The sequence below is a fragment of the Alexandromys fortis genome, unplaced genomic scaffold, assembly GCF_014885135.2.
Source record: "Alexandromys fortis isolate MF-2015 unplaced genomic scaffold, M_Fortis_MF-2015_v1.1 scaffold_29, whole genome shotgun sequence".
NCBI lineage: Eukaryota > Metazoa > Chordata > Mammalia > Rodentia > Cricetidae > Alexandromys > Alexandromys fortis.
Window position 1 is genome coordinate 4,340,478 of NW_026067891.1, and position 26,232 is coordinate 4,366,709.

At 51.7% G+C, this 26,232-nt stretch overlaps 1 protein-coding gene across 9 annotated transcripts in view; it reads left to right on the forward strand.

Moving 5' to 3' along the window:
• The first annotated feature begins 573 nt into the window (after positions 1-573).
• Tsc2 (TSC complex subunit 2) overlaps positions 574-26,232 on the forward strand; it is a 33,118-nt gene continuing 7,459 nt past the window's right edge. For 3 of the 9 annotated variants that reach the window (XM_050137521.1, XM_050137583.1, XM_050137539.1), the window contains exons 1-29: positions 574-713; positions 1,151-1,317; positions 3,718-3,804; positions 5,832-5,942; positions 6,720-6,864; positions 8,118-8,235; positions 9,716-9,764; positions 10,080-10,205; positions 10,528-10,601; positions 11,825-11,951; positions 12,738-12,881; positions 13,769-13,906; positions 14,350-14,453; positions 14,861-14,942; positions 15,727-15,882; positions 16,266-16,382; positions 17,894-18,016; positions 18,668-18,774; positions 18,973-19,123; positions 20,103-20,225; positions 20,675-20,809; positions 21,748-21,937; positions 22,283-22,376; positions 22,545-22,647; positions 22,859-22,953; positions 24,003-24,131; positions 25,393-25,557; positions 25,658-25,810; positions 25,897-26,009. In XM_050137521.1, the coding sequence (XP_049993478.1) occupies positions 1,180-1,317; positions 3,718-3,804; positions 5,832-5,942; positions 6,720-6,864; positions 8,118-8,235; positions 9,716-9,764; positions 10,080-10,205; positions 10,528-10,601; positions 11,825-11,951; positions 12,738-12,881; positions 13,769-13,906; positions 14,350-14,453; positions 14,861-14,942; positions 15,727-15,882; positions 16,266-16,382; positions 17,894-18,016; positions 18,668-18,774; positions 18,973-19,123; positions 20,103-20,225; positions 20,675-20,809; positions 21,748-21,937; positions 22,283-22,376; positions 22,545-22,647; positions 22,859-22,953; positions 24,003-24,131; positions 25,393-25,557; positions 25,658-25,810; positions 25,897-26,009 (3,397 nt within the window). In that variant the 5' untranslated portion in view covers positions 574-713; positions 1,151-1,179. The remainder of the gene's footprint in view (positions 714-1,150; positions 1,318-3,717; positions 3,805-5,831; positions 5,943-6,719; positions 6,865-8,117; positions 8,236-9,715; positions 9,765-10,079; positions 10,206-10,527; positions 10,602-11,824; positions 11,952-12,737; positions 12,882-13,768; positions 13,907-14,349; positions 14,454-14,860; positions 14,943-15,726; positions 15,883-16,265; positions 16,383-17,893; positions 18,017-18,667; positions 18,775-18,972; positions 19,124-20,102; positions 20,226-20,674; positions 20,810-21,747; positions 21,938-22,282; positions 22,377-22,544; positions 22,648-22,858; positions 22,954-24,002; positions 24,132-25,392; positions 25,558-25,657; positions 25,811-25,896; positions 26,010-26,232) is intronic. The other 6 variants (XM_050137530.1, XM_050137545.1, XM_050137553.1 and 3 more) reach the window with 3 other exon arrangements.

Genomic DNA, 26,232 nt, shown 5'->3' on the forward strand with positions numbered 1-26,232 from the left:
TTTTTTTTTTTTTTTTTTTTCTTCCGAAACAGGGTTTCTCTGTACTCTGTAGTTTTTGGTGCCTGTCCTGGAACTAGCTCTTGTAAGACCAGGCTGGCCTTGAACTCAAAGAGATCTGCCTGCCTCTGTCTCCTGAGTGCTGGAATTGAAGGCGTGCGCCACCACCGCCCGGCTCTGACCCCAGTCTTACGGACCCCTGCAGATCCTGTGGGTCCCAGTTCCTGGGAAAAAGCTTGAGTGGGGCATGGGCACGTGGGACTCAAGAGTTTGTGGCCGACTGCCTACTAAGCGCCGCCTAGGGTTTAAGGTCAGATCATGCGGCCCGGGACCTCAGCTTGGAGCCAAAGTTCCACGCCCCGCCTTTCCTCCAAAACCCCTCCAGGCGCAGTGCTACCTGCCGGAGTTTCTCGCGGTGTGAGCTCCTCCCCACACCCTTCTGCCGTGATCCTAGGCGCGCGGCTCCGACTGCGAGTCACCATCCGAATCCCTGTGTTCATGCCTGGGGCTGTAAACTACACATCCCGGTGGTCCCCGCGGTCCCTCGACTTGCTCAACGCGCACGCGGAACTACAATTCCCAGAAAACTCAACGCAGATAGTCAGCAAAGCCTCGCCCCCGGAAGTGCAGGTTGCGCTTCCGGCAGCTGCCGTGGGCTGGGGGTGTGCGCCCTTCCTGGCTGCAGGAGGGTCCTGCGCGCCGCGGGCGCGCGCGGGGTGAGTATCCTGCAAGGCTCTGGCCGCTGGTGTGGGTCGGGATGATTGTATGGCCGCGTCGCGATGAAGGGGACTTGACCCTTCACTATCCAAGTCTGGGCCGCGCCCACTGCTGTCAAGTCCCAGTGCTCCAAGCCTTCCATTGCTTGTGTGAGCTCGCTTCTGCTTCTGTTGTCCTCGCGACAGCTCCTCCTCCTCCACATAAAAAGAACACTAATGACAAATAGCATCGCTCTGTGCACCCCCGCGATGGCAGGTGGCTCGCTAGATCAGGCCGATACCTCATGGGCTGATCCTGGTTGGGATTGAGTTGCCCCAGGAGTTGTAGGGAGCGTAGCCTATCCTAGATCTAGGATCCTGACAACTGGAGGTTCTTCTCAAGGGCAGGAGGGCGTAGCCCTTCCTCTGGTGTGTCAAATACTGTTTCTTTTGCACAGAGCACTTCCCTAGTACTGCCCTGCTCACCATGGCCAAACCAGCAAGCAAAGATTCAGGCTTGAAGGAGAAGTTCAAGATACTGTTGGGACTGGGAACATCAAGGCCAAATCCCAGGTGTGCAGAAGGCAAACAGACGGAGTTTATCATCACGGCGGACATCTTGAGAGTGAGTGAGCTGCCTCTGCTTTGGCTAGCCCGGCGTGAAGTGCAAGGAAGGCTGGGTTTGTCTGTCACTGGGTTCTGTGGGAGGTGGGTTGCTGGGGACTGTGCATAGGCTTGCTCTCCCCAGTCCTGCGCAGACGTTTGTACATATCTTTCCTCAGGATCTTTGTGACCTGCCCTAGCGCACTTGCTTTAGGGTTTAGATAATGCATGAAATCTTACTTTGTCTAGTGTCGTGGTGGATACCCTGTATTCAGCACAGGGGAGGCTGAGGAGATTGGATTATGGAGTTGGAGGACAGCCTGGGGCAATAGTGGGACCTAGTCTTAAAGAAAAAAAAAAGCTGGGTGGTGGTGGTGCACCTCTTTAATCCCAACACTCAAGAGACAGACACAGGTGGATCTTTGAGTTTGAGGCTAGCCTGGTCTACAGAGTTTCAGGACAGCCAGGGCTACACAGTGATACAGAGAAACCTTGTCTCAAAAGAGCAAAACACAGAAAAGAAAGGCCACTTCTCTAGATGTCGCCTGAAGTCATCCTTTCACGGGGTTAGGAACATGATGAGGTGTTAATAATTCCTAACAGCTTTTCCTCATAGTGAAGATGTAGCCCAGTGCTCACATATGCTACATATAACGTACATGGACAGTTGGCCAGTATGTTGGGGCGTCACATGTCATATGTAGCTCACGTTTGTCCACTTGTTTATTTTTATTTTTATTTTATTTTATTTATTTATTTTTAGATATATTTATTTATTATGTATACAACTTTCTGCCTCCATGTATACCCAAACGCCAGAGGAGGGCGCCAGATCTCATTACAGATGGTTTGGAGCCACCATGTGGTTGCTGGGAATTGAACTCAGGACCTCTGGAAGAGCAGACAGCGCTCTTAACCACTGAGCCATCTCTCCAGCCCTTTTATTTTATTTTTTTCGAGACAGGGTTTCTCTGTGGTTTTGGAGCCTGTCCTGGAACTAGCTCTTGTAGACCAGGCTGGTCTCGAACTCACAGAGATCCGCCTGCCTCTGCCTCCCAAGTGCTGGGATTAAAGGCGTGCGCCACCACCGCCCAGCTTTTTTGTTTTTTTTTTTTTTGAGACAGGGTTTTCTCTGTGTTTCCCTAGCTGTCCTGGAACTCATTCTGTAGACCAGGCTGGCCTTGAACTCAGAGATCTAACGGCCTCTGCCTCTGCAGTGCTGGGATTAAAGGTGTATGCCACAATGGCCCGACTGTGTATGGGTTTCTTACCTGCATATATGACTTACCCATAAATAATTTTGAACTTTTATACTTGGAACATTTTCCACTCAGATACAAACCAAATACTCATCATTTGATGATGGCTGTAAATAAATATGACACATCTGCATATAATGGGGTATTAATTAAAAGAAGAAAGCATCAAATGGTAACACATGCCCCAGCGTGAAGCATGCTACTTGAAGGACATAGACAGTCTCCATAATGCATGAGTTTAGTGTATGAAATGTGCAGAACAGGCAAATCCATGGAGGTGGCTGTAGGAGCTGGAAGGAAGAAGGAATTGGTATGGTATGTGGTTTCTTTCTGTTGTCATCAAAACATTCTTGAAACAGTGGAGATGATTGTAAGCATTGTGCTAATGCTGAAGTTTGCAATTTAAAGTTATTACAGTGGCCAGACTGGTTGTTGTTCATGTCCATAATCCCAGCACTTGGAAGTCTGAGGCAGAAAGACTACCTTGAGTCTTGGCCTGAGTTCTAGGCTAGCCAGAATCACATAGGAAGCTACTATGAATAAATAAAGTTGTTATAATGGTATATTTTATGCTATGTGAGTTTTAGCTAACAAAACCTTCAGTTAGGGAAATAAAGTTACTGCCTGTCGCCGGGCGATGGTGGCGCACGCCTTTAATCCCAGCACTCGGGAGGCAGAGGCAGGCGGATCTCTGTGAGTTCGAGACCAGCCTGGTCTACAGAGCTAGTTCCAGGGCTGGAGGAGTAAGCTCTTCTGTGAATTCTGGTTTACAGCTTGCCAGGTTTGGTGGCGCATGCCTTTAATCCCAGCACTCTAGAGGCAGAGGCAGGCGGATCTCTGTGAATTTGAAGCCAGACTTGTCCTCACTGTGAGTTCTAGGCCACCTAGGGCTACATAAAAAAAAAAAATCGAGAAAAGGTCTACAGTTGAACATGGTGGCTTTCCCTTGTAGTCCCAGTACTTGTGAAGCTGAGGCAGAAGAATCACCAGGTGTTTAAGGTTGCCCTGGGCTGTAATGTGAGTTCAAGCACAGCCTGGGCAACCTTAAACACCTGTAAATTCAATTTACAGGTGAAATGCAGAACAAGGTGTAGGTGGTTTGTGACTGGCAGTTAAGGAGGCCTCTTTTCTAACCATTGCCTTTTCCTTTTCCCCTTTTCTAGGAACTGAGTGGTGAATGTGGCCTCAACAATCGCATCCGTATGATAGGACAGATATGTGATGTGGCAAAAACGAAGAAATTTGAAGAGGTAGGTTTGCCTCAGTTATACTGTTGAAGTTGTGTATGCCAGCTACAAGTCTTCAATTTTCTGTTGCTCTCTTGAGCTCTCTTTCGTTTTTGAGACTTGCTGGGTAGTCCTAGCTGGACGATATTCACTGTGTAATAGTCCAGACCGACCGTGAACTTGATACGGCCTGCTTTCCTCAGCCCCTTCAGTATGATATGGGATTACAAGTATATGCCAGACTGCTAGATTTGGTGGATTTTTTTTTCTTTTTCTTTTTTTCAAGACATGGTTTCTCTGTATAGCCCTGGCTGTCCTAGAACTTACTTTGTAAACCAGGCTGGCATGGAACTCAGAGCTCCACCTGCCTTTGCCTCCTGAGTTCTGGGATTAAAGTCATGTGCCACCACTGCCTGGCATAATAGCTAGTTTTGTAATGATTCAATTTTTACCATTCTAGAGACATTTAATGTTCATATTAGTGATGTGGAAGCTTCTGAAAATGACCTGAGCACAACCCTGAGAGACTTGTCTTGGTGACAGCAAGAGGAATGGGTTTTCCCTGAATTCCTGGAAAGGGTTATGGATATGCAAGTCTGCTCATCCACTTTTTTGGTGGGTCTGGGTTGGAGGTTGAGACAGGTACTCACAGAGCTCCATGACAGTGGCTCACTCCTTTAATCCCAGCACTTGGGAGGCAAAGGCAGGTAGATCTGAGTTTGAGGCCAGTTTGGTCTACAGAGTTCAAGGACAGCCAGGGTTACACAGGGAAACACTGAGAGAAACAAGAAAAGAAAAGAGACAGACTCACTGTGTAGTCCTGGTTCACCTAGCACTCACTGTGAAGACCAGGTTGGCCTTGAACTTATGCCCACATTCTCACTTCTCTTATAGCACACTGGATAAGGAATACCAGGTTAGGGTATGGCCTCAGAGAACAAATCAAGGCACCCTAGTCTTGGTTACTACTTGAGAAAGTCAGCTGATTGATGGCATCAGGCAACAGAAGACATATAGCTAGTTTATTTATTTATTTATTTTTCAATTTTATTGTGTTCCAGGCAGTTTATATAGGGCTCTCTTTGACTAATGACCATGCCTTAGCTCTCGGGACTTTTCAGCTGCAAGCCCACCAGAAACCACTCCCCTGCCATCAGGAACTCATGAGGGTCTCGTGCCCAGAGCAGCTGCAAGCACAGGAAAACAAATAGTTGGTTTATTTTGGTTAAATATTTTCAGATTTTTTTTCTTTAAAGCTTTTACTTTGAGTTTTCAGATTTTTTTTTAATGTTATGTGTCCAGTGAGCACTTTCTTTCTAGAAGTCAGGTGCCAAGCGACACCTGAGAGTTCCAACTTCTGTGCTTAGTGTTTGTGTGTGAGATTCAGGGAAGATGCAGATCAACATCCATGCCTAGTGTTTGTGTGTGAGATTTAGGAGAAGATGCAGATCCATCAAGGAAAGTGACTGGCTACGTATTCAGCAGTTTTCCAAGATGTACGTGCTGTAGCTGAGACACCCCTGCAACACACACACACATCGGATCTCTCAAAGTAGACTCCTAACATTTAGTAGGGCCTAACTCACATAGGAACATAGAGTGCTGTTTCTGTGGCAGGTGCGTGTTTAGGGCTCATCTGTGCTTGTTCTGAGCACCATGGTGTTGAGTCCAAAGAGATCTACTAGAAACTCGCTGGCAGTCTCGGGGAAGCTGTCACTGCTTCCCTGTCCTGCCTGTTCTCCTTTGCCCAGCCTGTTGACCTGGGCCCAGTAAAGAGACTTGGCTAGATGCCAGGCATGATAGTGCACGTCTTTAATCCCAGCACTTGGGAGGAAGAGGCAGGCGGATCTCTGAGTTCAACGCCAACCTGGTCTACAGAGCTAGTTCTAGGACAGCCAGGGCTATACAGAGAAACCCTGTCTCAAAAAACCAGAAAAGAGAGAGTGGGTTGAGATGATCTGAAAGTCTGGTCACCAGTGCTGTCCTTTGATTGAGGGGCTGAGGTTCTTGGAGATCACAGCCGCATCACTGGCCTCTTTCTGTTGTGGCAGCATGCAGTGGAGGCACTTTGGAAGTCTGTCTCAGACTTGCTACAACCAGAGCGACCACCAGAGGCCCGGCATGCAGTTCTTGCCTTGTTGAAGGCCATTGTGCAGGGACAGGTAAGGGGCAGAGCTGGATGAATCTATGGGATGAAGGCAGGCCATCCCTGTTTGGACTCCTGTCTTTGGTGGTCTTCCACGGGTGGGGTCTAGTGGTTAACAGAGGCTGTGGAGTCTAAGAGAGTGTGAGGACATCCTGGTGTCAGAACTCATGTCTGGTGACCTTGGCCAGTCACTATAGTTCCCTGAGCCTCCACCCTACTGAGAATAGAGACTGTGAGCTGTATTCTTCTAGAGATGGCACACGGAAGCTTGTGCAGAGTGTCTGGAATATGGCTATTGGTAGCTTGCAGTTATTGATCAATTTTTTAGTTATGGCCACTTCCCCTGCTTCTCCTTCTCTAGCTACTTAGGTCTCAGCTGACCCTTTTATGCCCATGGCCCCTCTCTATTCATTCCGGAAGGGTCTGTCCTCTTAGAGAGGTTTCTCCTTCCTCTTGCTGTACTCAGGCTGTGGCACCTCTCCTGGGGCTTGATCATTGTGTCCACAAGAGGAGGACACAGTTTCTATCCAGAGCAGGAGCTCTGTTGTCACTGCTGTCCACCTGCACCTGACCCTGTCCAGAGCTTGATGCGTTAGGTGGCGTATACATGCCAGTCGGCTGTTGGCCAGTGCCTCTGGCCCCTGTGTGAGCCCTATGATATTGCTGACATATTGTGTAAGGTGCTTCTAGAGGAAAAACAGGGTGTGCCTGGGGTCTTGGGATCCGATGCACTTTTTGACAACTGTATGGGAGATGCTGGCAGGGCTTTATTGACTCGTGGTTTTATCTTTAGGGTGACCGTTTGGGGGTCCTCAGAGCTCTTTTCTTCAAAGTGATCAAGGATTATCCCTCCAATGAAGACCTCCATGAAAGGCTAGAAGTTTTTAAGGCCCTCACAGACAATGGAAGGCACATTACCTACTTGGAAGAAGAACTGGGTAGGTGCCATACAGAGAACGGGGTTCTTCTGGCCTTGGGATTTAGAGGTCTCTGGGATGAGAAAGGCCCCCTGAACCTGGAGGGGCACTGCAGTTCATGATGTGGTCTGTGGGGAGCACAGGACTGCATTGCCCCTGCTCATCGGAGTCCTTTGTCTTGGGCGCTAATTCCAGAAGCACTCATAGGATTCACTCAAGACCTGAAGCCTTTGACTGGCTTGGGTCCCGTCTTTCTCGTCACTAATGGGTCTGTTGTCATGGCTGCGCTAGTGCTGCTTGACATCCTGCCCTGGTTGCTGCCCTTCCACCTGTCATGTGACAGAGGTTTCAGTAAGGTTTAAGACTTTGTTTCCTGTTGGTGAGGGGAAAAAGGAAAGATTGGGGAGTGACTCAACTTGGGCCCATTCTGATGCCCAGAAGTGGGCTTCTGCAGTCCATCTGCCTCTGTGATGCGGACTGTCACGGAGTTTGATCTGCCTCTGACGCAACTGTCACGGAGTTTGATCTGCCTCTGTGACGCGGACTGTCACGGGTTTGCCATCAGATTTTCTTTTCTTTTCCTCTTTTTCCTTTTCTTTTCTTTTGGTTTTTCGAGACAGGGTTTTTCTGTATAGCTTTGGAGCCTATCCTGGAACTTGCTCTGTTGACCAGGCTGGCCTTGAACTCACAGAAATCCACCTGCCTCTGCCTCTCAAGAGAGTGCTGGGACTAAAGGTGTGCACCACCACCGTGTGGTGCCATCAGATTTCCTAAGGCTATGTGGCCTGCAGCCTTGCCTGTGTCTTTCCAGAGATTCTTGGCGGGTGGGAATTTCCTAAGAACCTGCCTCCTGAGCAAGCTTTGTAGTGTCTGTACCCTGTCATGGAGGAGTCAAGCCTCAAATGCTCGCTTCTGCTGGGTGGGGGTGGCGCTTACCTTTCATCTCAGCACTTGGGAGGCAGAGGCAGGCGGACCTCTGAGTTTGAGGTCAGCCTGGTCTACAGAGCAAGTTTCAGTACAGCCAGGGCTACAACAGAAACAACAGAAACACGATCTCAAGAAACCAAACAAACAAACAACAACAACAACAAAACAACAGAAAGAAAGAAAAGGATACTTCTGTCAGCTCAGCTCCATTGCCCAGGCAGAGCCAGGATCTGCGCAAGGCTTGCTCAGTCTCCTGTTGAGCATCTTGGGTCCCATATGTTGCAGTAATAGGATGCAGGATCATTTTCCTGGGGAGGAGGAATACAGCCTTAGCTTTTCTCTTACAGCGGAGTTTGTCCTGCAGTGGATGGATGTCGGCTTATCCTCAGAATTCCTTTTGGTACTCGTAAATCTGGTCAAATTCAACAGCTGTTACCTTGACGAATACATTGCATCAATGGTTCAGTAAGTAAAAAGACTAACTAAGGACTGAGGTGCAGCTGAGTGTAAGAGCTATTGCTAGCATGCCAGAGACCCTGGATCCCACCCCCAGCTCCAGAAGAAAGAAAACAGCTTTAATATTGTTTGGTGACAGTTCCACTGTCTTGGGTCTCTTCAGGGTGAACCGAGTGGGTGACACCGCCAGATATGAGGTTGGCAGTAGACATAACTGTTCTATCTATCTATCTATCTATCTATCTATCTATCTATCTATCTATCTATGAGATTTATTTATTATATATAGTGTTCTGTCTGCATGTTTGCCTGCAGGCCAGAAGAGGGCACCAGACCTTATTACAGATGGTTGTGAGCCACCATGTGGTTGCTGGGAATTAAACTCAGGATCCTTGGAAGAGTAGGCAGTGTTCTTTTTTTTTTTTTTTTTTTTTTTTTTTTTTGGGTCCTGGAACTCACTCTCTAGTCCAGGCTGGCCTTAAACTCACAGGGATCCGCCTGCCTCTGCCTCCTGAGTGCTGGGATTAAAGGCGTGCGCCACCACCGCCCGATCTCTCTTTTTTACTTTTTTATTATGTTTGCACATGTGTCATGGCACTTGTGGTGGTCAGAGGACACCTGTGTGAAGTCTGTTTTTCTCCTTCCTACCTCTTTATGTGTTCTGAGGATAAGACTCAGTTTCTAAGCTTGTGCACTAAGTACCCACTAGGCAATCCTGCCAGTTCCCTTTTTGTCAGTTAATATTTTGTGACTTTTAGACAGGGTCTCGCTATACAGTCCTGGCCTCCGACTCAGACCTACCCGACCGCCTCTGCCTCCCGAGGGTTGGGATTAAAGTGTGTGCCACCGTGCCCAGCTCCTTTTTGTCATTTTTTATTTAATTTTAATTAATTTATTCATGTATATGGGTGTTTTGCTTGCATGTATGTCTGTGCACTGTGTCTAGTGCCTGTGGAGGCCAGAAGAAGACATCAGACACCCTGGCCTTCGAGTTGGAGATGTTTAAGAGCCACTGTTTGAGTACTGGCAATTGAACCTGGGGCCTTCATAAGAACAGACTGCTTTTAACCACTGAGCTGTCTCTTCAGCCCTAATTTTTTTTAAGAATATTTATTTATTATGTATACAATATTCTGTCTGTATGCCTGAAGGCCAGAAGAGGGCGCCAGACCTCTTTACAGATGGTTGTGAGCCACCATGTGGTTGCTGGGAATTGAACTCAGGACCTTTGGAAGAGCAGGCAATGCTCTTAACCACTGAGCCATCTCTCCAGCCCCCAGCCCTAATTTTTTAAAACCATTTTATATGTGTCCATGATAGTAGAGGCTTTCACTTATTTACACCAGGCATTCAACACTAGGCTGTGGTTGGCACAGAGGCGCATTGTGGACAAGCCATTCAGTAGCTGATGCTGTGCATTGAACAAACAATCAGAGTCTTCTGGGACATACTGTCTGAACGGACATGCTGTGTTCTGTTTTCCCTGTAGCATGATTTGTCTGCTGTGCATCCAGACAGTGTCTTCTGTGGACATTGAGGTCTGTAACTCTCAGCTTTTGGGAGCTTTTGGGAGGCTGGAGTGTGAGGTCAAGCCCTATTTGCCATTCCCTGGTTGTGTGTGGATTCTGGAGGCTGCTCAGCTCCTCTGAGCTGTGGGAGTGTACAATTGGGTTGTCTGCATTATGGAGCAACAGCCTGGGATGGGAAGTAGCACTTATAGTGTGGTGGTGTATAAGTGTCTCCCAAGTGCACACTCAATGCTTGCTCACGTGACTGTGGTTCCTATAGAGGCTGCTTGGGCAGTAGGAAGGTAAGAGTTGGAGGCACAAGCAAGATGCTATCCCCTTCTGCAGGTGTCCTTGCAAGTCCTGGATGCTGTGGTCTGCTATAACTGCCTGCCAGCTGAGAGCCTGCCCCTGTTCATTATCACCCTCTGCCGCACCATCAATGTCAAGGAGCTGTGCGAGCCTTGCTGGAAGGTGGGTGTCTTCCAGGCTAGCACCTGACAGGACAGGGCTGTTTTGTCTTCAGTGAATGCTGCTAGATTTTCGGGATCACCAGTTAGTGACCCATTGAGAATGTCCCGCAGGCCATTTCTGGTGGTTGAGCCGAAGCCCAGGTTTGGGGGATGTTTTGAGGGTTCTGAAGTTTTTTTGCATTTGGAAGGAGGACACAGTGAGCTAGTTTAATGGTGGGACTGCAGAGGAGTGTTCACTGCAAGGCAGGCAGAGGCCAGGCTCCCCTTGAGCCTGGGGCATATAAGAGTTAACCCTTAGGGTGTATGTGTGTTCTGTCTCCCAGCTGATGCGGAACCTTCTAGGCACCCATCTGGGCCACAGTGCCATCTACAACATGTGCCGCATCATGGAAGACAGGCAAGTATGAATGTGCCTGGTGAGGGTGGTGGGCAGGATCAGGAGGAGGAGGCTTTGGACACTCAGTTGGCATCAATGAGGTTGGGGTTTTCCTGTTGCTTTGGGGGGCTGTTCTTTATGACCGCCCATCTCCTGTTTCTACTAGTCCAATCAGGATGTTCACATGTAGTGTCTGAGCTTCCCTTCCAACCCTCATGGCCATAGTGTGACCTTCCTACCCTGCCACAAATCTAGATTTATGGCCCTGACTTGATGCTGCCCTCACCTTCACCCCTAGTAGCCAAGCCATTACAAGTCTTGATGTTTTTGTCCCCGAGGGGTGGCTCAGATTTGCCCGCTGTCTGATGGACACCAACAGCAGAGCTCCCCCTTGTGCTGCTTCCCTACCCTCCATCACTACCTCCTGAAGCTTACTGTTGTACAGCAGCCAAATGAGGCTTCTCTTACATAGATCTGACCATACTGCCCTTGGTCTGACATCATAGTGGTCTCTCCTATGAATCAGACCCGGAGGATGTCTTAACCCTATCTTATTCCCGTAAACCTCTTGCCTTTTCTTTTGGCATTCTCCCTCCTGCTAAGGGCCTTTACATATATGCTTTACTCCTGGTAAAATGTTCTTCCTACCTGTGCTGACTCCTGGATGTTCTGTGAGGTCCTGATATGGGGGTTGCTGTCAGACTTCTTGAAGTAGTTTTCACTATGTCCATGGCTTCTTGGCTGTGGTTTTAGGTATAGCTTTGTGGGAGTCTTTGTTTGTTTGTTTTTAAGATTTACTTATTTATGATGTTAACAGCATTCTTCTGCGTAGCATTCTGTCTGCTTGTGTGTCTGCCCGCCAGGAGAGGGCGCCAGACCTCATTACAGATGGTTGTGAGCCACCATGTGGGTGCTGGGAATTGAACTCAGGACCTCTGGAAGAGTAGCCAATGTTCTTAACCTGAGCCATCTCTCCAGCCATGCCTTGTGGGATTCTTGAGTCTCTGGCTTCACCTTGAGGCTCAGGGTTTGTCTAATGTGAACCATAGCCCATGGTGATCTGCAGTGACTGAACAGTTCGTGGAGGAATTACAGCGGCTACTGGCCTCCCCCTTCCTCCGTGTTCCACCAACTGTGCTTCTGTACCATAAATACCAGGTGTCTCCTGGGGACACTGTCAGCCCAGCTACCCCACACCGACCTGGGACTCTTGCTCACATCTGTCTTCCTGGGAACACTTTCAGATCATACATGGAAGATGCCCCACTGCTGAGAGGAGCCGTGTTCTTCGTGGGGATGGCACTCTGGGGCGCTCACCGACTCTATTCTCTCAAGAACTCCCCCACATCTGTGTTGCCATCTTTTTATGAGGTAAAGGGTTTTCCATACCGCAGCGGGTTGGGAGAAGTGGGAAAGCTTACTTCAGGCTTGCCCACCTGTCTGCCTGTTGCAGCTGTTTCTGAGTGACGTGTTTTTAACTGTAGGTAAGATTAGGGCTATGGAAGGGTTGTTCTCAGGACAATGTTTTATCTTACGAATTTCATCTCCTGCCTGTCAGTGCTGAAGTACTCAGTGTTGCCTCTGGGTCAGTGTTCCTCCTCTCAGTGCTGCTTCCGGTTTGTCAAGTAGTAATCTCGCCATCTTTCTAGATGGCGTTCACAGCATTGCTTTTGTTTTGTGGTACCGTGTGGTGTCCAGAGAACTCTGTGCATGCTTGCATTTAGTCTCATGACTCCCTGGTGAGCTGGGATCCTGGGATCTTCATCTTACGGCAGAATTGCTGAGACAAACTGTCTTTCGTCTGGTTGTACAGTCTCCTGGTCTGCAGGGGTCTTGTGGGGCTGTTCAGGGTGTAGTCTTTGCGCTTACATTGCTGGCACCAGAACTTGGCACCTGTCACTTTGTGCTGTGACAGCACTCCAGGTCTAGACTTTGAAGTGATTGACTCCTCCAAGTGTGGCCTTTTGGAGGTAGGGCTTTGGGTCTTGGGTCTTACATAACAGATTCCTTTCTGGGCTCCACGTATGCGTTGCGGGCATGTGTGGTAAGTGCTGCCCACCCATGCATTTTTTACATTCAATTCTAAGACAGGATGGGAGGGGCTTCCTCTAAGTGAGCAAAAAGCAGCTGATCTCTGTGTTCTGTGCACTGTTGCAGGCCATGACCTGTCCTAACGAGGTGGTGTCTTATGAGATTGTTCTGTCCATAACAAGACTCATCAAGAAGTATAGAAAGGAGCTCCAGGCTGTGACATGGGATATTCTGCTGGACATTATTGAACGACTGCTTCAGCAACTCCAGGTCAGGCAGGCTTGCCAGAAAGGACTAAGACCCTAGACAGGCCTGTCCCTGATGGGGGCATGCGTGCGTCCCTTCCGTGCATTTGGGCCTTTCTTGGGGTCTGAAAGCTTAGCCTGTTTGCTGGTGGTTCTCAGTGGTGCTAATTTGTCTTCCTTTGCAGAGCAGATCTTGTTTTTCCAAGTATGCTCCATTATTTTGGCTCTAGACAGCAATATGTAGTAGGTGAGCAAGGGCTGAGCTAGTTGTCCAAGGCAGACCAAGTGACAGACAGGACAAGTCACCTCTGTGGCTTTAGTAGGTCCTAAGGCAATCTCCAGAGCATCTACACTGCCGTTTGTGACTTTGGAGGACATTAGTGAGTGTTGACCACAGTGCTAAAGAAAACACCAGGGCCACACGTTCCCATGAATGCAGGGCTGTGGGTGATGAGGTTAGCGTTCAGCATGAGCTCAGCCTGGGACAGCTGATGAAAAGGGCATGCCAGGGGAAGGGAAAACTGGGATGTGGCAAGGTCCAAGTTGAGTTGTAGTTGGTCAAATGGGCTGACCAGGAGGTACTTTGGGTTTAGTAGAGGAGGTCGGAGGCCACACTTCTGAAACTGAAAGGTATTGGAACCCGGGAGAAGCAGGCAAGGGTATTAGAGCTGTGGTATTTTCACCTCCTGTTTGCTCTCGTTTCCAGACCAGCTTTCATAGGCTCACCTTCCATTCCTGTGATAGGAAATGGGCCAGAGCAACAGTTTCCATATCTCAGATAGCCTAATTAAAGTGTGGGTGTGAGCGAGAGAAGAGGGGGTGGTGTGTGTGGGTGTGTTTGTTATAGCTCCTCTTAAGCTGTGTTCAGAGGGTAAAGGAAATTAGTTTATGTGATATATCTTGGTACTATAGAACCTGGACAGCCCAGAACTCAGAACCATCGTCCATGACCTGCTGACCACCGTGGAGGAGCTGTGTGACCAGAATGAGTTCCATGGCTCTCAGGAAAGATACTATGAACTGGTGGAGAGCTATGCAGATCAGAGACCTGTAAGGACCCTATGCTGGTTGGGCTGTGGGGATGGTTCCAGTGGTTCTGGTTTTCAAGTAAAGATGGACAGGTTCCTGTGTTCCTGGATCTGTGCTCTGCAGGAAGCCTGGCAGGCATCAGCTAGCGGGCTTGTGTGGGTTTGCTCAAGCGTGCGTGCTAGCCTAACCCTGTGTGGAGGGAGGTTCTGGGCTGGTTCTGCAGAGACCAGTTCTCCCGGGGCAGCCGTCATTTTGCCAGGATTCCTCTGCTTACCACCATGCTGTACCGTGGGTTTGACATGAGTTCCTCACTTCCAGATCTTTGCTTTTGCTAATTCCCCACCGGGCTGAGGTAGCTAATCTCTGAGCAGACTGGGTTCTTCTGGGCCATCAGCCTCGCAGCAGGTCGGTGGCATCTGCAGGAGGAAATGGCTCACTGACCCTAGAATTGTTTTCCTTTACAGGAGTCTTCTCTCTTAAACTTGATATCCTACAGAGCCCAATCCATCCACCCGGCCAAGGACGGCTGGATCCAGAACTTGCAGTTGTTAATGGACAGGTTCTTCAGGTAGCAAAGCCTCTGTGACCCTTTTCACCAGCGACCTCTCCAAGACCTCAGGGAGATTCTCAGTAGGCTAGTGTCCTCCTGTGCACAGGATGGTCCATACAGATGGCCTCTGGCTGGGGGCTGGTGGCATAGGCCTTTAATCCCAGCACTCAGGAGGCAGAGGCAGGTGGATCTCTGTGAGCTTGAGGCTAGCCTGGTCTACAGAGTGAGTTCCAGGACAGTCTCCATAACTATTGAGAAACCCTGTCTCAGGAAAAACAAAATGGCCCCTGAAGGCCGCCTTTTTGGTCTTGGTTGGTTGTTGACAGATTCCATGAGGGTAGTCCAAAGCTGGGCTGTCCTGCCCAGTGTGCGCGTGCTGAGGGTGGAGTGTTCTTAGCCAGCTGAAGCACGCTTGCCTCTCCTAGGAACGAGTGCCGCAGTGCCGTGCGCATCAAGGTGCTGGACGTGCTGTCCTTTGTGCTGCTCATCAACAGGCAGTTCTACGAGGTACGGGTTCTACGAGGTACGGGTTCTACGAGGTACGGGTTCTACGAGGTACGGGTTCTACGAGGTACGGGTTCTACGAGGTATGGTTCGGGCTTTGTCCCTCCACATGCACTCAATGGTTCCTGATCAGGTTCTGCTGGGCCTGAAGGCTGCCGAGAAGCAAGGCAGGTGCTTGTACTTGTGGAGTTCCAGCCTAGGCCCCACTCAGACCAAGAGTTTCTGAGAAATCTGGTCTGACTTCCGAAGTCTTCTGTCTGTGTTATTCTGGGGAAGGAACCTGTTAGGCAGTGAGCTGCCACTGACCTGTACCTGCACCCTTCCAAGCAGTCTGGTGTGTGGTGTTTGTTTCTGTAATCTCTCCCCTCCTAGCCTTCCTGTGCCCCATATTGCCCTTCGCTTACCTCTACCACAGTCCTGTCCATTCTCCCTCAGGGTTCAGAAAGGGCCTCTGATCCTCTGTTCTCACCAGAGTTGGTCTTCGTGTGCCTTTCCCGTGAAAGCTCTCCTCACGGCATCCTTGTTACAGTAGCATCTTTGATGTTTCCCTTTGCCCAGCACATACACACACTCACACATGGCCTCCATGGAGGAGGGTCCATTGTATATGTGTAGGTCGGAGGTGGGGTCCAAGATCTTACAAAAGCTAAGGGAAGTGTCCTTCATCGTCCAGCTTTTCTGCTGTTGTTAGTGACTCCTTATCTGCTTTGGGTCTGTGCCCTGAGGGTTCACAGTGTGTCCACTGTGGGACTGGAAGCTCACCTTCTCCAACTTGTGCCCAATGCAGGAGGAACTGATTAACTCAGTGGTCATCTCGCAGCTCTCCCACGTTCCCGAGGACAAAGACCACCAGGTCCGAAAGTTGGCCACCCAGCTGCTGGTGGACCTGGCAGAAGGCTGCCACACACACCACTTCAACAGTTTACTGGACATCATTGAGAAAGTGAGAACCATCTGGAGGTCTGGGATGGTGTGGACAGAGCGTCTCTTGGGCTCTGTCCCATTCTTATCATTGTGACTAGTGGCTGTCTCTGTGGGAGGGACATCCCTCCCAGCAGATGTGTGGTGTCAAGAGGCTGTGTTGACCCACCTCGCTGCTTGGCCAGTATCCTTCCTGAGGGATCTGGGCTGGACAGAGCTGAGGTGCAGGCCGTGCCCTCCCCTCCCAGCCTAGTCACTTTGTCCTCTCAGTTTTGAAGTGTAGCTTGTGAGCAGCCGCTTGCGTAAAAGTGTACCTTCCCTCCCGCGAAGCACAAGACAAAGGATCAGCTGTGTGGGTGACCGCCTGGGAACTGAACTGGAACTCATGTACTGGTCTCTTGGAAGGTGATGGCACGCTCTCTCTCTCTCCCCCTGGATCTGGAAGAAAGGGATGTGGCGGTGTACTCAGCCTCCCTGGAGGATGTGAAGACTGCAGTCCTGGGGCTCCTGGTCATCCTTCAGGTGGGTGCTCCGGAAGGGTGAGAAGACTAGTTTCTGTCTACTCCTGCTGGAAGACCCAGCTCTGACCGGTTTACAGGGTTGCATGGTAAATGGGCAGCAGTAGGAAGGTGTGACCAAGGTGTGAGGCCTGCAGTGTGCGGTGCGTGAGCCCCTTGCTGTGTACACTGTTTGGTCTATACTGCTGTGTCCAGGAAGCCCATGCCTGTCTGTAGCTGTTTTCATTTGACACAGCTTTATTCAGATCACTTCACGTAGCACACAGTTCCTCCCTTTACAGCGAAGAGCTCATTTGGTGTAAATACGTTCCCAAGGCTGTGTAGCTATCCCCACAGTCAGCCCGGGCTGCTTAGTGAGACGCCGCATCAACGTGGTACACACGTGAGGACCCAGGGCAGGTGTGGTTGGTTTTTTGTTGTTTAGTGTGTCTGTGTGTGTGTGTGTGTGTGTGTGTGAGTGTGTGTGTGTGTGTGTGAGAGAGAGACACACACACTCATGCCACAGTAGACACTTGGAGGTTAGGGAACAACTTCAGGTGTTGTCCTCATTGTCCACCTTATTGAGACAAGTCTGTTTGCCACTGACTACTCAGACTAGCTGGCCTAGGAGCGTAGAGGGATCCTCCTGCCTCGCCTGCAGTCTCCCATAGGAGCGCTGGGTACAGACGTGCTCTACCACATCCTGTGTGTGGGTTCTGGGGACCCAAATGCTGGTCCTCACACATGTATGACAGGTACGTTCCCCTCCATCTCCATAGTCCCCTTCCCCTTTTTAGATAGGATCCGTATAGGCTAGACTGGTCTTGAACTCTTGATCCTCTTCTTCCCCCGTCTCCAAGTGCCAGGACCGTAGGTCTGCGCTGTCATGGTCAACCTGCTGCACTGTGTGGACTTGGGCTGCTCTGCACTGGCTACCGCATGAGTTCTGACTTCTCTGTCAGAGCATATGGTTCTCCACAGCCAAGTCACTTCTGGGGTTTGCCTTGCCTTTATTTCTTCTCTTGTTGAAAGAAACTCTCATTATCTTGCCAAGGCTGATTTTGAATCCCTGATCGGTGCCTCCCCTTCTCTAGTTGCTGGGAATAGGTGCACTCTGTGATGCCTAGCACACAAATTTGTTCCTTTTTTTTTCTTTCTTTTTCTTTTATTTTTTTGGTTTTTTGAGACAAAGCTTTCTCTGTGTAGCTTTGGAGCCTGTCCTGGAACTAGCTCTGTAGACCAGACTGGCCTTGAACTCACAGATCCAGCTGCCTCTGTCCAAGTGCTTGGTAGAGTGCTGGGTGTGCCACCACCGCCAGCTACAGTACTCATTGGATGTGCTTCCTTATTTGCTCCCCCATTCCCTGCTGTTGAGGCGGGCACATAGAGAGATGGCGCTGTGACTGAAGTGTACAGAGGACAACAGGGCAGAGGCAGCTGCATCGTCTTTGGAGAGCTGATGTTGTTCCACGCACCTGGGTCAAGGGCGCTATCTCCCTGACTGCTGTTGTAGGATTGGTGCACTCTTTCTTGCAGACCAAGCTTTATACCTTGCCTGCCAGCCACGCCACTCGGGTGTATGAGACCCTCATTAGCCACATCCAGCTCCACTACAAGTATGGCTACTCCCTGCCCATTGCCAGCAGCATCCGGCTGCAGGTGAGACTGCCGGGCGGGGTCAGCGTGCTGCCTTGTCCAGGTGGCTGTGTTATAGCAGCCTAGAGAGGCAGTAGGTAGTCTAGGGAGGGTCCTGCGCAAAGCCCTTTTCTCCTCGGCATCTGCCGGGTCTGTGTTGCCAAGAACCTACTGCCTTTTCTTGGCCTATACTCCTTGTAGCTTTGTGACTCACCCCTCTGGGGTCACACACTTGTCCAGGATAGGGCACATTGGCTTCTAGGGTTGGCGTATAGTTCCGGTGCTAGAGAATCTCTCAGTACCCTATAGATGGGCTCCCTTGGATGGAGTAGTAGCGAGAGGGCGAGGGGACGGCGTTGGCCGTGTGTCATGCTAATCTGCTGAGTAGAGGTCAGTTCCCAGGTTCAGGGCGTAGCCTGTTCTGTAAGGGTCCTGGCCCAGTCTGTCACTGTAGGGATGTGATGGAACTCTGAGAACAGTTTGCCATTTGGTGTTGGTGGCTGTTTGGTGCTACCTGGGAACCAGATAGCTAATGGGGAGAAGTCTCCCTCTGTAGGACACCAGCGTACACGTTCAGGCTTCAGTTGTCTTTAGAGTGCTAATGGTTAGGATTTCTCTGCCTGCCCCAGAGTCAGGCTCCTGGCTTGACTGGATAACCATCTTGCTCCCTGGCAGGCTTTTGACTTCCTGCTGCTGCTGCGGGCTGATTCGCTGCACCGACTGGGACTGCCCAACAAGGATGGGGTCGTGAGATTCAGCCCTTACTGTGTCTGTGACTGCATGTATGTGTGGGTGCCTCTCTCGTGCTCTAGGGGTGGACTGTCCACTAGCTGAAGCTGGGTCTTCTCTGCCCAGTTAGTCTATAAGAGGAACTGTCCAGAGGGATGCTACTCAAAAGCTACGTCAGGGGGAGGGAGCATGTCTGTTCTGGCTTGCACAGCGTGGTACTGTCTCAGTTGCTTGCCCACCTGCTTCCACAGGGACCTGGAGAGGGCCTCTGAGAAGAAGGCCAGTGGGCCTCTTTCACCTCCAACTGGGCCACCTAGCCCCGTGCCTACAGGCCCTGCTGTACGACTTGGCCACCTACCCTACTCCCTGCTCTTCCGCGTCTTGCTGCAGTGTTTGAAGCAGGTGAGATGGGCTCATTCTTCCGGGCTCTGTTAGGGCAGACTGAGCTGTCCCTGCCCTGTGGGTATCAAATTCTTGAAATAAACCCATTTTTTCACCCTTGTATGAGTGAAGTTTTGCAACAACTCAGATATGTAGCCAGATAATAGTAACCCTAAATCACCATGCACTTTGTGGGGCAGCCACAAGTGGGCAGTGTGGCATAGAGTGGGTACAGTCATGTCTCTGGGACATCCACCAGGTAAGCTGAGACAGGAGTTAGCAACGGCTGGAAGCAGGTGGTATGGTTTTGTACAGTAAGAGATGCTAAAGATGTCAGGCAGGAGACCAAGGCAGAGAGAGTGGGGGCGCTGGGAGGAGCGGAAGACCCAGAGTCCCTGGAGATGCTGGAGCTGGCAGGTTGTTGCCTAGGAGTATCCAGGCCTCCTGTCACAGGGGTCAGGGTTCAGGACTGCTAGGATTTGGCTCTGGGAGTAGGCGTGTGCAGGCAGGAGTCAGAGAGCTATGTTCGTGTCCTCCCCGTGGCTGTGGCCTCGGGCTGACTCATTGGCTCTCTGCCTATGGATGTGTGTGCTCCCTTCTACCCTCTGACGTAGCTCAGCTTTCTCTTGCCACAGTGTCAGTTGTGGAGGCTCAACCAGTGCAGAAGATCAGGGTGGGTATCTGTTGGGGAGCATTCAGTATCATGCAGAGGTGGGCAGTTACCACGCTGTCACTGGGCAGGTGAAGGAGGCAGAGCCACACCTGGAGAAACTGCTAAGAAGTGGAGGAGCAATGCTGTCGTCTGGGTCTTCACTCTGGAGGGCAGTCACCACTCCAATGTCCCAGTCTCTCTTTGAGAAGTGGCTACCTGTACAATTTAGGGACACAGTTCAAGGGTCAGGGAGCAGAAATCCAGAAGCCTTGTGGCTGTGCTAGTCACTAGCACACACTTCTGCCCAAGGTCTAGTGAGCCCACTACCTTAGCCATCTCTTCTCTTAGGAGACCGACTGGAAGGTGCTGAAGCTGGTACTCAGCAAGCTGCCTGAGTCCCTGCGCTACAAAGTCCTCATTTTCACCTCCCCCTGCAATGTTGACCAACTGTCTTCTGCCCTCTGCTCCATGGTAATGCCACCACAGCCCCTGTACCAACTCCTCCTGTGACATCTGCGGACCTTTGCAGTAGGCTGTGACCTTGGGCTATAATCTAGGCTTTCTCCTCCAAAATAGAGGCTGGTCCTCACAGATCTACCACCACCACTAGCTGGGGTGCTCTATCTTTCATATGAACTTTGGCTCCAGACCGTGCTCCTAGTGCCAAAACTGCCCTGGGGTTCCCATCCCATCCCGTTCCAGACATGTGCATGGCTGGTCCCTGGCCAAGGCCTTCCTACTGGGTGTGTATGCCCTGAGTCCCTGCGACTAGAACACTTCTGCTATATTGTCACAAGCTGAGAGTTTTCTCAGGAAGACCTCTGCCAGGAAGTAGAGGACCTTTGGAGATTCCCCAGCACCCCCTGCTCCTGAGACACACTGCTGTGGAGCGGGGTTCAGGGCTCTGTCTCATGTCGTAGCTTTCAGACCCAAAGACCCTTGAGCGGCTCAGAGGTACCCCAGAAGGCTTCTCAAGAACCGATCTGCACTTGGCTGTGGTCCCTGTGCTGACGGCGTTAATATCGTACCACAACTACCTGGACAAGACCAAACAGGTGAGAGATGGGAAAAGGGGCAGCAGGACAAAGGAGGGGCGCTCTGTAAGCTGGTTGCTGGGCCGGGGGGAGGGCAGCTGAGTCCCAGAAAACTTGTAAGTTTTCTGTAACTGAGGGCTTTGATATGGCCCTTGGCTGTGCCCATTGTCCTCGTGTCCTCAGCAAGACCTCCCCTTTGAGGAGTTTTCCTTGGCAGGTGCCCAGACCAGCTGTAGGAAGTGCGGTCGGCTGTCAGGACTCCTGGTGTCCCTTCTTTTGTCAGAGTCACAGCAGTGCCCATTTCCTGCCACCCTCTGTGTGTCCCCCAGGTTCTGTTCTGGTCTGGAGCCTGCTCACAGTCCCGGCGGCCTGGGGAGGCCTGTCTTTCCCTGAGCCCTGGTCCCTGACTGCAGCACAGTTGGGAACTGAAGCTGGGACTTCATCCACAGGCCCAGCTTGGATGAACTATCCCCGTGCATTGTGCCAGAGGGCAACTGCCTAAGCTGGGTCAAAGATCATGGAGGTTTTCTGAACCCAAAATATTTCTGAGGGCTGGCTTCAGGGAAGCAGAGATATTCTGGGGCATTAAAGCCCCAGTCTGTGGCCTGAGCTGTCATTTTGCTGTTGTCTTCATAGAAGATACCAACCAGGAGGTACTTGCTACATCAGTTGGTGCTTCTCCTCAAGGCCAGTCCTTTGGGAGCCTCAGAATGATGGGGGTATGACCCCTGGATATGTGACTTCATTCTATTGGCCATAGGGTGGTACTATTTGTGACAATGACTGATTTAGGCATTGAGGGGCACTTCTAAGACTTGTCCCCACTCTCCTCCAAGAACCATCTCAAAGCAGGCAAAAGAAGGAAACAAAACTTGGGGAAGGACCTGGTATACCAGAGCAACTGGGCCCTCCTGGGCAGGCACTAGGATACCATGTATCTCATGTCTTACTTCCCTCAGCGTGAGATGGTTTATTGCTTGGAGCAAGGCCTCATCTACCGCTGTGCCAGCCAGTGCGTGGTGGCATTGGCCATCTGCAGCGTGGAGATGCCTGACATCATCATCAAGGCTCTGCCTGTCCTGGTAGTGAAGCTGACGCACATTTCCGCCACAGCCAGTATGGCCATCCCCCTCCTGGAGTTCCTGTCCAGTGAGTTTGTATGGTTTGCTTGTGGACACACCTGTACATGTGAGTCGTGGCCAGCTGTGTGGGAGTCGTGTAGTACAGGCCATGGTCACATGGCGCAGGCCGTGATCATATAGGACAGGCCATGGGTCTTGTAGTGCAGGCCATGGCTAGATTTGGCTAGGAAACACAGGGTGCTGTCCCTGGCCAGGATGGAGAGCTGAGGCCCCGGCTGGAAGGTTATATTTTGGTGTCTGTGGACAGTTGCCCTGACTTTAGAGACGAAGCCTAGGGTGCTGGTGCCAGTCAGCTGCAGCTGTGGTCCTTGTTGGCTGGCCAGGCCCCCTGATGGCTGCTCTTGTGCCGCAGCTCTGGCCAGGCTGCCCCACCTCTACAGAAACTTTGCTGCAGAGCAGTACGCAAGTGTGTTTGCAATCTCCCTGCCATACACCAATCCCTCCAAGTAAGTCTGGTTGCCCTGGGTCCCCCTTCTCAGCCATGGCCCAGAAAGTCAGTCTGGGCTCCAAGCTCAAGAGTCTCCTGATGCCTTCCCGCCTCTGTTCTGAACTCTGAGCCCCATGACATTTTCTCACTGATCCAAGAGGGGGCCAGAACTGTCCCTTCTCCCCAGGTTCAACCAGTACATCGTGTGCCTGGCCCACCACGTCATAGCCATGTGGTTCATCAGGTGCCGCCTGCCTTTCCGGAAGGATTTTGTCCCCTATATTACTAAGGTTAGCGCATGGGCATGGATGATGTGGGACGTTAGCACTGGACAGGACCGTGGGTGGAGGTGGGGACTGCTTGGAGCTCTGTGGCACCCAGGAGCTGGCTCTGCTGCGCTGCCTCATTGCACTCAACCTGAGGCTGGCATGGCTCGGAAAGGACTGATTTGCTTTCTTTCCCATGGTTCCTCTCACAGCTTATGTCTCCACCCTACTCCAGGGCCTGCGTTCCAATGTCCTCCTGTCTTTCGATGACACCCCTGAGAAGGACAGTTTCAGAGCACGGAGCACCAGTCTCAATGAGAGGCCCAAAAGGTTCGGGGTCTGCTGGGGCCTTTCCTGGTATCAAGTTGGGTGGGACCCTAGGCTGTGACCTCTAGGCTAGTGAACATGGGACTAGGAATGAGGGGGTGTCACCATGCATGGTGACCTGGGCCTAAATGCCCTTGGGCAGGACCTGCAAAGGTTGCTAGAACCTCCCATTTCTAGGCTGGCTTGTAATTTGCAGCCCCATAGGTCCTGTGTGCCAGCCTCCTGGCTTCTCTGGCGCAGGCTCACATAGTGTCATATTGGAGATCAAGATGTATAGGGTTGGTTCTCACTGCACTGGAAGAGGAGGAAAAGGATGTATGATGGGAGCTGTGATTGGGCCTGGCAGGGAGAACCCAGAGACACACACCGCTTGGCCCCACGGTCTCTGGTTAGCTCAGCTTTCAGCCAGAGCCACCCCTCCTCGTCCGGAGCTTGCTCTTCACCGTCACAGCCGCTTGTGCCGGGCCGTGCTGGTCCTCATTGTTCTGTTCGCACTTCATCGCCCTGCCGCCCAGCTCCCTGCGGGCTGCCTCAGCTCTCCCGGGTGGGATACGGCACTTTCCAGTGCAGCCTGCACTCGAGCCCCACAGCCAGGGCTGAAGAACCGCAGTTTGGCTGGAGCCGCCTCCTCTCAGGGGCTCATGGGCCTTGCGTTGAGAACTAGCCTCTTTCCACAGTGAGTTCCAGGCCTGGCCTCGATGGCCTCTCTGTGGGGTAGGCAGGGATATCTGGTCAGCATAGCCTGGAATCTGCCGTGCGGGGCGATCCACACACATTTAATTTGCACTAATGTCTTTTGTTTTGGTATCATGCGTGAAACCTTACATTTTCTCAGTCGCATTTACAAGCTGTATTTTTATGCATTTTTGTTTTCTGTTTCTTCCCCTGCTCACTGTCCTTTGGCATGGTTCTTTTGTTCATCTCACCCTCGGGACCTCTCCATCTTGACCCTGTGGCCTGGGACCTTTCCTCCTCACCCCTCCAATGGCTTGTTCTCCCATTCCCGGGAGCTGGGCTCTCTGGGGCTTGGGGCTTCCTTCCTCGCCCGGTAGTTTGAGGATAGCCAGAGCCCCCAAACAAGGCCTGAATAACTCTGCGCCTGTGAAAGAACTCAGAGAGAGCTGTGCAGCCGAGGCCTTCCGGTGCCGCAGCGTCAGTGTGTCTGAACATGTGGTCCGCAGGTAGTGGGGCTGTGTCGGGCGGGGGGCACAGACCCTGGAGCTTGGCCCCGTGAGCACCCGGGTGGTGGTGCATGGGGCTGCATGCATGACCTCCTCGCCTGCTGGCGGCTCTCCCTGACCAGAGCTGGAGGACAACCTGGTCCCAGCCTAACAGAGCCTGGTGGCGAAGGGGAGGGAAGGTTGCATTCTGTCCAAGCCCTGTACTAGCACAGTTGGCTGCACAGCCTCCTCGGAGGTCACCACCTGGGCCCTGACTAGAGAGCTAGGATGGCTGTTCTGAGAGGACTGGGAGGCTAGTGCCCGCCCAGCAGACCTCTACCTCAAAGACAGGGGCAAGAGCTTCGTAAGTCCCAGTTGCACTCATGCAGGTTGGTGGACGCACACTCGTCTTGAGTGTGGCATCACATTCTGTAGGGCAGATTTCCTTCTCGGGCTTCATTCTAAGGGGAGCTAGAGGCTTTTGTATAGGACTCTGGTGTTGAGGCCAGACTGGGAGGGGAGGCTGTGAGCATCTTCCTGTGAATTTTGTCTGTACTAGTGATAGGCATCTTTCCCTCACCTGCAAGCCCTCTGTGGATGTGACTTCTACCACCCTGAGATCCAACTCCTTGCTAGAGCCTGCCTTGGGCTTCCACCTCTGTGTGGCCTCTGGTAGCTGGGGGCAGTGAGGTGCTCAGTAGTATACCCGTCTCAACTTCTCTTTTCTGGCAGATTCCTTATCAGTAAAATGTGAGTGAAGAGCTATGGCACTGAGGTCAGAATCAAAGCTCCAAAGGCCTTCCTCTGATCCCTGGGGCGGGAGTGGACCTGGAGCAGCCATGCCGGTTCACTTAGCCCAAGTAATACACAGAGCCCAGCCACTCCCCGTCCATGACAGGAGGTGGCCCTGTGGGCAGAATGCAATCTTGCTCTGTCCTCCTGTGTTCTCTGAGTCTGCATGACTAAGCTGTGTGCTGCAGCCATGGCTAACTCCTGTGTGCTTTGGGGCAAGGGTGTTTTGGTCTCGTCAGTCTCTCAGCTCTGCTCCAGCCAGAGGGCTTTGCTGTGAGGCACCTCTCTCCCTTCTTCTCTGGGATGACATGGTCCACATGGCTTGTGAGGTTGTAGCTCTACTGGCCGCTGCACCCGGGGCCTGGTGGGCTTTCTGAGCAAGGCCATCTTGGCCAAGCATGCATTGAGCTTTGACTCCTGGTGGAAGGTGACTCAGCATGGTTCTTTTCTTAGCCCTGACCCCTGACCTGGGTATGGTTTCCTTCTCCAGCAGAATCCAGACATCCCTCACCAGCGCTAGCTTGGGGTCTGCGGATGAGAACTCTATGGCCCAGGCTGATGACAGCTTGAAGAATCTCCATTTGGAGCTCACAGAAACGTGTCTGGACATGATGGCCCGATACGTTTTCTCCAACTTCACTGCGGTCCCCAAGAGGTGTGCGCTGTACTACAGGACTGGGGCGCTGAAGGTGGGAGGGGCAGCTGCTCTGGGCGCCTGAGGCCCTGCTGAGCCGTGGACACTTCTGTTCTTTCAGGTCCCCCGTGGGAGAGTTCCTCCTGGCAGGGGGTCGGACCAAGACTTGGCTGGTCGGAAATAAGCTCGTCACCGTGACAACCAGCGTGGGAACCGGCACCCGGTCGTTGCTGGGCCTGGATTCAGGGGATCTGCAGGGTGGCCCAGAGCCAAGGTGATTGTCCCTTCCTTCTGTGTACACTGTAGTCCTGGAACCACTGGGGATCGTGGTTGACTCTGTATGGGTGCTTACGTCCTTAGCTCTGATCCTGGGGTACATGTGAGGCAGACAAAGGAAGCACCAGCCAAACTGGAGTCGCAGTCTGGGCAGCAGGTGTCGCGTGGGGCCCGGGATCGGGTCCGCTCCATGTCAGGTCAGTTTTTACCCCAGCCAGTTCCTGGCAGATGCCCTTTACCCCTCAGCTGCTTCTCAGCTTGGCCCAGTGCGCAGAAGGCCCCTGCAGCTGAAGGACTGCTGGCTGGCTTTATGACTGACCACTTCCTGATGGCACGGTTGTCTCAGTCTGTGTGTAGAGGCATGACACTCAGTGGAGCAGGGCCCTGCAGCTGAAGGGCCTGAGTCCAGCTCACCCAGAG